Here is an 11,168-nt window from a genome sequence, read left to right on the forward strand (position 1 = left end):
TAACACTCCTGATCCACTACACCACCTAGATGCCCCAATATCCCTTAGTCCATCTCACATACTTTACAGAGACAACGTTATTTGCTTAAAGTCATTCCAGTTAATTACTGGTAGAGTCAACTTGAACCAAAGTCCTGCTCTCTTGACTCCCAATTCAATATACTTCTACTATTCTTTTACCAACCTTATTCTTTCATGTATACTATGTAGCCAGAAAATGGAGAGAAAAATTCGCTACTGTTATGAGCGAGGGAAGAAATGACACTGCTCCAGCCTATCCGTCTAAACTTAAGGTCAACTCTGTAGCATTGGTCACTTTGGACAATTCTCTTATTGCAGCTACTGTGGCCATTCATGAGGTACTCCATGTGCTAGCAGGACGAAACAAGGGGACCAGTGTGGTTGGGGCACACTATTTTATGATCCATTCCGAGTACGAAAGGCTTTGCTCATTTTCTGACTCCTCTTCTTTAAGACCAATGGTCACTGCCTTGAGACTCTTGCTTCTCTGAAGATCATCCACCTCCCTTCATAATCACTGCAGTGATAGGATAACTTTGCGATGTTTTCTACAGAACTTCATTGCTAACAATTAAAAGTTAGCCCTTGGAATGCCTGCCTGGGTCATGGATTCACTGTAATACTGATTTTGTATTAACCCTAGATATACATTCATTCAGGTACCATAGAAGTAGTTTTACTTAAAGGGGTAGGTCCACTGTGGGCCAGACAAAACAAGCCAGAATGGGCCAGTCCTCCTTGCCAGTAAGATCACAGGACCCCCGGAGCACGTTATGGCACTAGTTTCGTTTCCGAAACTGTAAGCCTAGCACAGGGCCTTCCACATAGTGTGAGATCTCTGTCCACATGTCTCTCTTCTCCCATCCATAGCCGTGAACTTTTGAACACAAGATTCTTCGAGCTAAAGAGATCCCAGAGGCCATGTAGTCCATACCTATAGCTAAAGGTGAATCTCCTCTATAGCAACAAGAGTTTGTGTAATGAATGATTCTCTTGCAGGAATGACTGCAGCAATCCACATCTGACATATCAGAATAAAAACATCAAATGCTCTTGTATTAAGAACAATAACAGCAAAAAAGACCCAGGGAGGGTCAATGACTCTTGCATCCAAAACTCCCATGATAGCCTTCCTTAGTGCTGTCAAGTCTTATCCAAATGAAGTGTGTCCATTTATTCATTCCATGGGAACTCAGAGTGTAGTTTAAAGTATTGCTTTTGATCAATTACTCTTCTTTTTTATTCACTCAGAACATGGTATTTTGCTGGATTCCCTTGGGAAATTTCAGTTCAGTTCTGGTCCACATCTGCTTCAACCAACAATATTTTGCTCACTTCTCACAGTGGCCTTTTGTTTCCAGAGCAGACTTTGTAGGGAGGTTTCAATTTCATGCACCTAAAACAAAGCATTGAACTCAATACCAATTCAACAACTACAGGACAATCTAAGATTGATATAAATTCAGTTAACAGTATAACAAAGGCATGTTTATACCTGTTGGGTTGCTTTAAAAGCGGACAAACAATGGAGATCCTTTACATGAAATTTCATGCACCTAAAACACAAAGTATTCAATTCAATAACTGGAGATAATTGCAGAATAATGTAACAGTAATATAGGGGCAGCTAGGTGGTGCTGCAGTGGATAAAGCACCTGCCCTGGAGTCAGGAGCACCTGACTTCAAATCCAGCCTCAGACACTTTGACATTTACTAGCTATGGGACCCTGGGCAAATCACTAACCCCCTTGCCCCACAAAAAAAGAGTAATATAAATGGAGTCAGTAACATATCAGGGTCTTAAATTGTCCTCAGGGATATGAATTAAATAGGACAACAGAGATCATTTACATAACTTTACAACTGACACACATATGATGTAAATATCAAACTTTATCCTTCTTTTCCTGTTTCTTCCATGACCATAGCCATCACATCCACAAACCATATGGGTAAAATGAAACTATTCCTGTCCTCTCTTCTACTTCTAAATCTTCATGTTTCACATTGGGACTGGATATGTGTTTTAGTAGATGGAAGGAAATCCCCAGGTGAGGAAACTCCTTCTGTCCATGAAAGTCTGTGACTCCTTTGCAGCTTACATTCTTAGGGTTTTGGCTAGAGCACTGGAAATTTAAGTGATTTGCCCAGGCTTAGAGAGCAAAAATGTGTTAGAAGAAGGATTTGTATCCAAGTCTTTCTGGTTGCAAGCCCGGTTCTCTATCTCTTATCTTTTATCACTTATCAATGATAAAAAGAAAGGAATAAGGGGATAGTTCAACATGTGTTTTTGGACTATCTACTGGTCATTATTACTGCACAATCTTAGTCAAGTCACTTAACTGCCTTGGGCCTCAGTTTCTCCATCTGTAAAATGAAGGTTATATGGCCTCTGAAGTCCTTTCCTCCTGTGATCCTATGAGTTCTATTGCAATGTTTGGGGAAGGGGAGTAGGAAGAGCCTTACCAATCCTCTTATCCCACCCACCAAAAAATATATCCAACAACACCAGAGCAGGTTCTTCCCGGAAAAGCTACAGGGTACCAATCCTGAAAAGAAGACTTTAAAGTTTTTGTACTTTAGGGATGGAGGGGGAGGAGAGGGTGTCAGGTGATATTAGATAGTGGTAACTAACTTAACACCATCCTGATGATCAGATCCTGATAATTCTACCCTGTTTATGAGCTCTGACTTTTGGAAAGTCATTTCCAAAATCCCAAAGCAGGTATCCCACCTTGGCCACTGCTACAGGTTTGTTCATTCTTTTTTTAAAAATTTATTTTTATTTTTTCTCTATGGAACTTTTTGGGGGGGGGCGGGGCAATGAGGGTTAAGTGACTTGCCCAAGGTCACACAGCTAGTAAGTGCCAAGTGTCTGAGGCTGGATTTGAACTCAGGTCCTCTTGAATCCAAGGCCAGTGCTTTATCCACTGCGCCACCTAGCCGCCCCCAGGTTTGTTCATTCTTAACTGTGATGCCACTAGGAGGACATGATACAGAGGCTGAAATTTGTAGTTCTACATTGCCACTGAGGATTAAATTCAGTAAATATTTACTAAATGTGAACTTTGTATAGGGCACTAAGGTATAGATCAGTATGCATTCCCATCTCCTTTTCTTAAGATTCAAAACAAAACAAAGAAAACGTTACCAGAACTGCTGTCATGAATGATCCTGCCAGATTTGTGGTCTCCATGTCAATGCAATGCTGTCCATGCCACATTCCTTCTTGATCCATACCTCTTTCTTACATAGCAGTAGATAATAGCAAGGAAGAGACTTAATAGCAGTCCAACACCAATTCCAGCTGCAATATACTTTTCATAAGAATCCACAGCATATGAATTTAATGTTAAGTGCTCACATCTCTCTCCAGTATAACCTGTAGTGCATCTAAAATATATTTGGAAAAAATGTTAATGGTAGAGCTACAAAAGAATTCAAAATTTCATTGGGCCAACAAATGCTTGAAATGAAAGAAAAATTCCTGTAGAAAAGGGGTAATGATGAATTAGGAAGGCAGGAATCAAAGATGGGAAGTGATACTCAATTTGTCAACAGCATTGGGTTACTTAAAAAGTCATTGCTATTTTTCTCAAGATTCTTTTAACAGGGTCTCAAGTATATTTCCTTTGATCAAAATAGAAATCCGGTGTCTGAGTCTGTAATTTCACTAGCACAGGAAACTCTCAGCTGAGAAAACTGCCCTCACAGGTTTACATCTGCCACTTCTCTGAAACTTAGTCTTGGAGAATGGGTAAAGGAGGACAATGGAGGTCAGCCTCTTCCTTTTACAGATGAAAAATCTAAAGTCCAGAAATAAGTGGCTTGCTCAGGGTCTGAAGTGGGACATTCGATAGCTCAGAGAATCATAGATGTAGAGCTGGTAAAGACTCCAGAGGTCATTGAGCTCCACCTCCTTATTTGACAGATGAAGAAACGGAAGCTCAGAGAATGGAGAGATGACTTTGTGCAAAGCCACCCAAGTGATAAGTGGAAAACCAGGATTCAAATCCAAGACCTTTGCTGGCAAATTCTACAGACCATCCACTACACTAAATGTCCCTTCAGATAGAGATGAAAGCTCAGAAAAAAGGTGAAATCAATTTGAAAGCATGCTGTACTTGGACTCATAGGAGATGTACTCTGATATGATGCTTAACATCCATGAGACACTGGTTGAGTCATTTCTTTTGCCTCAATGCACCTGTTTCCTAATTTGTAAAATGTGGAAGTTAGGCTCACTGACTTCTGAAGTCCTGTTTCTTATCTCTGATTCTGTGATCCCATGAGCCTTTAACTTGCTCAAGAGCAAACACAAGATTAATAATTAGCTAGGTCTTTTGATATCTGTCCGTTGCTTGCTTCATTATATTAAAGGAAGTTTAGGTCATGGTGTATTTATCTGTACATTTATATTTAGAACTACTCCCTGACTACCCCATGGGAGCAACCACTGATGGTAAAATGGCCAGAGAGTTGGGGTTAGCAGCAAGAAGATCTGGGTTTAAGACCTAGCTTTGTTACTAAAGTTGTATTCTCCTCTCCTTTGTACTTATATCCCCCAAAGTGATCACAATGCTTGGAACATAGAGGACATTTATTTAATAAATGCTTGTTGGCTTGTTTGACTGACTCTTGGCAAATCACTTAAGCTCTCTGTGATTGACACCACATTACTCTTCAAGACAGAAATTGGAGATAGATTGCTGATGTATCCACAAGAAAAAAATCATAGGTCTGGATTGAACCCTCCCCTTCCCCAACTCACTGGAGTAGTTGAGAAATGGCAGGTTAATAAAATGCAGGTCATTGGGAAAATGTACTATAGAAATTAAATTTAGATCAAATTCCTGATTTCTTCAAGAAAAGGCACTACAGGGACAACTAGGTGGCTCAGTGGATAAAGCATTGGCTATAGATTCAGGAGTACCTGAGTTCCAATCCAGCCTCAGACACTTGACACTTACTAGCTGTGTGACCCTGGGCAAGTCACATAACTCCCATTGCCCCGCAAAAATAAAAAAAAGCACTACAAGTCCCCTTCAGACTCTATGTATCCTTAAGTTGGTTTGAGTTGATTTGCTTTTTGGTTGACATAAGAGACAAACAGCTGAGCAAAATGCTGTTATTGTGGGGGATGGGAGGACAGTAGGGTTGAGGGTTTTGTTCATTGCCTTTACCTGCAGATGGCTTTCTTGAGCTCATGGTGGAATGCACAAATACCATTGATACAGTAGCTATGGTGGTCTGCAAGGCAGGGGTGAGAGAACTTCAGGGCTATGGGCCCCTCTGTATATTCAGCTGAAAGAAGGAAACATGAGAAATAGATTAGGGTCATTCTGGTCCAGAAAGCCTTTTTCAAATTTTCTTTGGCTACCTTAACTTTTGAATAACTGATCTTGTAAGAAGTGCTGCTCAAAGAGTGTGGAGCTAATCTTATCCAGCCAAGTCTTTAAATAATTAAGGGTAGGGATTGATTGATTTTTCTTTCAGTTCCAAAGAGATCAGAATGAGGGGCACTTGAAATGTGTTTGCACAAACTCACCAAAAGGTGGCAGCATTGATTCTATACGCCTAGCTTGTTCTTGATGGCCACTTTACTAATTATTTTCTTTAGTGAAGGGATGAAAATAAACATGATTAGCATTCTTTCTCTTTTCATTTGCATGTATCAAAATCAATCACTCACTATAATGTACGATGTTGAGTTAAAATCCTCTAGCCTTCTGAGAAAAGGACAAAGGTCTTTAAACCTGCATGGGGAATTCCTTTAAGAATTGCTCCCAGGGTGAGGAATAGCATGCCTTCCTTCTCTCTCTCTCTCTCTCTCTCTCTCTCTCTCTCTCTCTCTCTCTCTCTCTCTCTCTCTCTCTCTCTCCGTCCTTCCCTCCCTCCCTCTCCCTTTGGCAGGGCAATGAGGGTTAAGTGACTTGCCCAGGATCACACAGCTAGTAAGTAGCAAGTGTCTTTGGTAAGATTTGAACTCATGTCCTCCTGAATCCAGGGCCTTGTGTTTTATCCACTGTGTCTCCTAGCTGCCCTTTTTTATTCTTTAACCTCTCTCTTCTCACTCTCTTTCTCTATCTTTATGTTTCTCTTTTTGTGTCTCTGTCTCTCTTTTTCACATACACACACATTCAAAACATGGTAATAGACAGTGGAGAAATATCTCCATGGTTTTTCATTAGAAATGTGACTTAAACAGCTAAAATTGATGAACCAGTGTGACTCTAAAAGCATGTAAAAAAAACAAGTTGAATACTCAAACTTCTACACAATAGTTTAGCATATTGCAATGTATCAAATTCTAGGACAAATAATAAGAGACTACAGTTTTTCTTTGGAACCTAGAAGAATTGTAACTTTGTATCCCCTCAGAAAGAAAATAAACAGAGAAGAGACTATTTCTATTCCTTTTGGAATGTTTTCCAGCTAACTCCTGGATACGATGAAGAGGGACCTTTTCTACTTGGTTATATTTAGCATTGCACTCCCAACAGCAGAAGTTTACTCACATCATTCAAGGTCAAGCAGAGGGATTCAAGAGGAGGAATAATGAATGACTTGGTGAGCCTACCCAGAAGAATTATTATAGTAAAGAACTCACCTCACAGGAAGTCTGGAGTCTGAGAATTGGAGTTCAAATATCACTCTATCACTCACCACTTGCGTGGCTTACTGATAAGTCACTTAACTTCTCTGGACCTCAATTTCCCTCATGAGCAAAATGAGGGAGTTGTACTAATGACTTCTAAGGGCCTTTCAAGCTCAGGCTCAATAATCCTATGTTATGGATCACCATAAATCATAGCTATTGGTAAATCTTTGCCTTGATTCATGCCCCCTTTGAGGGCCCAATACTCACTTAAGGAGGGGAACTTTATAGAGTTTACTCAAAGGAACTTTAGGACCAGGATCTAGCTAAGACTCTTCAAATTCCTAAAAAACTCACTCAATGAATAAGACCTTGGGTTCCATTCACTGGGAATAGGTGACACTACCTTATAAATGAGGTCTTATTGGCAAACTAGTAACTAAACTGTCTTGGTCTATTATTATGAAAGTACATCTTGGGGCAGCTAGGTGGGGCAGTGGATAAAGCACTGGCCCTGGATTATGGAGGACCTGAGTTAAAATCCAGTCTCAGACACTTGACACTTACTAGCTGTGTGACCCTGAGCAAGTCACTTAACACTCATTTCCCTGGGGGGGAAAAGTACATCTCTGGGTTATTAAATAGAAAGAATGCCAGACCAAGTTTTGGTTTTGATTTGTTGTTTTTCTTGAAGGGTTTGACATGTTAAATATGCCATTAAAGTTTTGATTATTGTCTCCTGGGGTAGGTGTGAGAGTTGAGAGGAACTGGGTCTCGACAAAACAAATTGTGTGATTGCTTACAATTGTCAATCCCTTGAAAAAGATGCTGACCAGTGTACAATGAAAATTACTTTTAAAATACTCATCAATAGTTTTGTCAAGTGAGGATAATCTGGGCTTCTAATCTAAATGTTTGATTTGATGCTTAAATTTGAGGAAATGAGAATTGTTCTTATAGGAGACACTGTACTAAAAATAATTAGGCTTCAAGTTCAAAACCAACACATTCTTCATAACTGGATGAAGATGGACAATTCACTTCATCACTCTGAACTGAATAGATGATTTGCCAGTGCCTTCCAGGTCCATTATTTTTGTAGCAACACAGACTCATCAAGCAAAACAAATCAAAAATATACCTAATTCTAGTCCAGGTAATTTTAGGATGAAAAGGAAAAAATTAAAGAAAGTGAGCAATCATTCCTCTAAACCAATGGTTTTTTGTATTTGTGTATTTGGTTTTTTGTTTGTTTGTTTTTGGTGAGGCAATTGGGGTTAAGTGACTTGCCCAGGGTCACACAGCTAATAAGTGTGAATTATCTGAGGCCGGATTTGAACTCAAGTACTCCTGAATCCTGGGCCCGTGCTCTATCCACTATGCCACCTAGCTGCTCTAGACCAATGGTTCTTAAAGTGTGAGCAGAGGGACCCCTTTACCCTTAAGAAAGGTCTTCAATGTCAAAATTATTTTTATAATGTTAGTAAGAAATTTTCATTTTGAAAACATTGATAGATACAACACATATAAACAAAGCTTTTTAGAGGGTTCTCAGTATTTTAAGAGTCTAATAAATATGATAGTTGCTGATCTAGAGAAAGAGCACACAAAAGGAAGACTGGTTTTTTTCTTCCTTTCTTTAAGGGTAAGAAAACATCACTGCGACAAAGCTAAGCAAAATATTGCCAACTTTTCCTTCACAGATGACACAAGGCATTGTATTTAAATTGTGGTCTTAGGACAGCTATAAAAAACCCAGAATTGCCTATAATTTACTCAAACAGAGGCATACGGCTGATGATTTGAGAATTTTAGGAGAAAACCAACATGTTTTTGAACAGAATAGTGTTTGTGGAGAAAGACAAAATGCTTCTGCCTACAAATATGTATTTCCTACAAAAAATAAGTTATTGAAGGTTGTTGTCAGGTTTGGATATTTAAAGAAAGGAAGAAAAACAAAAGCAAAGAGATAGATTAAAAATAAGTTGTTTAGGGGCAGCTAGGTGGCATAGTGGATAGAGCACCTGTCCTGGATTCAGGAGGACCTGAGTTCAAATCCGGCCTTGGACACTTAATGCTTACTAGCTGTGTGACCCTAGGCAAGTCACTTAACCCCAGTTGCCTCACCAAAACAAAACAAAACAAACAAACAAACAAAAATATGTTGTATGATCTAAAGCTATTGATAGAGTCTAATATGTATATATGTTGGGTCATACATGCATATATATACATTTGTGTGTATATACATATATGTGGCACATGTATGTACACATATGAAATCCTATATCTGTTTTATATGTGTATATGTGTGTGTCCTGACATGAAGATTTAATTTCATAGAGAGACCTCCCAGAAAGAAAAATGCTACAGATCAGAGTCATTTTTCTACTTCAATATTGTGAGTACATATATTCTAAAACCAAATATCTGTAATGACCCTCTTCTGCTTGCCTGCCAAGCTATGAGGTCAGGATATGGTGTTTCCTTTCTGCTTGATAACATCACTAACCTTCAAAGCAGTATGGGGAATGTGGCTTGCGTGAGAACCATAAAAACTTGTGCTCAGGTCTTGGCAGGTAACGAGCGTTCCAAGTTCACCTCTGAGAGTTCAAACAGGTTTGAAAAAATGCTGATGCTCAGAAGCTACCAGTAGTTATTGTAATCATAATTAAAAGAAACGCAGGAGGTTGGGTAGTTAAGGAGCCCAGCAGACGCTAAGAGAACCTTCTGAACACGAAGAGAAAGTGGATTCAGTTGCTGACTTTCTTCAGAGTTCCTTGGGCTGTAATACGTTTCATTCCATACTAAACTGTGATGCCAGTTACCAAGAATGCTAAAATGGGTAAGGTCTTTGCTTGCCAAGAGAAGGCTTGGATGCATCCAAGTTTTAAGGGAACTCCTGGGTTCAGATTCTCAGTAGGCAATTGTGCACCCCATCACCTCCAGGTCAGTGATTTAAACTAAAATATGATGTGTGTGTGTGGCGGGGGGGGGGGGGGGTGTCATGTGTTTTGGAACCCTTTGCTCTGAGCATATTAGAACACTCCCACAAGACAGTATTCTGCTCAGCTACCTATTGAAGGAGAATATTTAAGCCTAAATAATTGATACTGCTTTCTTCAGGAAACAGATTTCTTTAACTGTAATTAAACTATCACTCAAAATACAAATAAATGAAAGAACATACCTTCTGTTTTGTTAACTGTCCAGTTACTTTGTTGGCTTGTAATTGGTGTAGATACAGTAACAGTTGCCTCTTTACTCAATGATACCATGGCTGTATTTGGAAGAAGAAATCATTGTGTTAATTTCACAAAGCAACTTGATTCCTATTCTGGGTGCTGTAGGACTCCTAGGAATTAATTTGCAATTGAAGCAAAAAGAATAAACAAATTTAAATGACCACATACTTTATTCTTTTCTTTTTAAAAATGTCAAACTATCATTCTGGTGACTCCTTAATTATAACTAGAGAAGATAGAAAAACAAACAGTATTTATTAAGAATAAACAGGGAGAAAGTGGGGTACAGTGGAAAGTCTACTCACTTTGGTGCTAGGTTCAAATCCTGATTGTGTCACTAATACTACCTGTGTGATTTTGGGCAAATCATTAAACCTCTTGTTTCTTCAATTTCCTCTGACTTGAATTGAAAGTATTAGAATTAATGAACTTTTTTGCTCTAAATATGTTCATTTACACATGATACATACATACACATGTGTAATATGCATGCTTATGTATATTATACATAGCTGTAATATATAGGTATGTATAGATATATGTATATACATACAGAATATATACACATATGGGTTTGTATAGAGATCTCTATATACCTGCATAAGTATGTACCTCTATATAGACATACATAAGTATATATCTACATTTCTATACCTACACACATATAGATATACTTATATACCTATGTCTATGCATATATAGGTATAGATAGATATAGGTGTGTAAATATACAAATATGTATAGATAGGTATAGATATACATACACTAATTCAGCTACCTGAACGCTGATATATTGGAATTAGCTAAAGGACTTAAATGTACTATAATTGTTTTAAAATAGAATCATTTTAAGTTCCAAGAGAAAGGAGTCAAAACATCAGAAAATCAACATTTGTCAAATTAAAACTGAATACCAGTTGATTCCCAGAGTCCTGGCCCTGATCTTTGTCACAAGCGAGTTATTGGAAGCTGACTTCTTATCAATGAAGAGAAACTTATTCCTATGCACATTTCAGCCAGACACAAATATTGAAGTAGAAAATACCTACCATTGAGCAGAATGTACAATGGAATTCCAAGTGCCATCTCTTGCTGTTGATTAATAATCTCTTTCCCTTTTCTTTCCCGACTGACAGGTTGTTCTGTTTATTGGCCTCCCCCTGTCTTTCTTGTTTTTATATTTCATGAAACGTCACCTGGCAATTCTTACCAATCAAAAAAATGTATGTCTGGCAACAACATAAAGCCTTCAGGCGCTCACACATTATTGAGGAAACCAGCATTATCTAGCTGTGGGATCAAGT

The 11,168-nt window shown here is 38.6% G+C and overlaps 1 protein-coding gene across 5 annotated transcripts; it reads right to left on the reverse strand.

The window, feature by feature from the left end:
• Positions 1-1,359: 1,359 nt before the first annotated feature.
• On the reverse strand, positions 1,360-10,950 carry EPGN (epithelial mitogen). Of its 5 annotated transcripts, none has more exons than XM_043973109.1 (5): positions 10,914-10,950; positions 9,837-9,899; positions 5,205-5,325; positions 3,382-3,414; positions 1,360-1,417 (listed from the first exon to the last, which is right to left on the reverse strand). In XM_043973109.1, exons 1-5 carry the CDS (start codon positions 10,948-10,950, stop codon positions 1,360-1,362), a joined length of 312 nt encoding a protein of 103 aa, XP_043829044.1. The 5 variants fall into 5 exon arrangements, with proteins under 5 accessions (XP_043829044.1, XP_043829042.1, XP_043829041.1 ...); XM_043973107.1 differs by having other exon boundaries at positions 9,810-9,899; XM_043973106.1 differs by having other exon boundaries at positions 3,262-3,414; positions 9,810-9,899.
• Positions 10,951-11,168: the final 218 nt, after the last annotated feature.

Source organism: Dromiciops gliroides, chromosome 6, assembly GCF_019393635.1.
Source record: "Dromiciops gliroides isolate mDroGli1 chromosome 6, mDroGli1.pri, whole genome shotgun sequence".
NCBI lineage: Eukaryota > Metazoa > Chordata > Mammalia > Microbiotheria > Microbiotheriidae > Dromiciops > Dromiciops gliroides.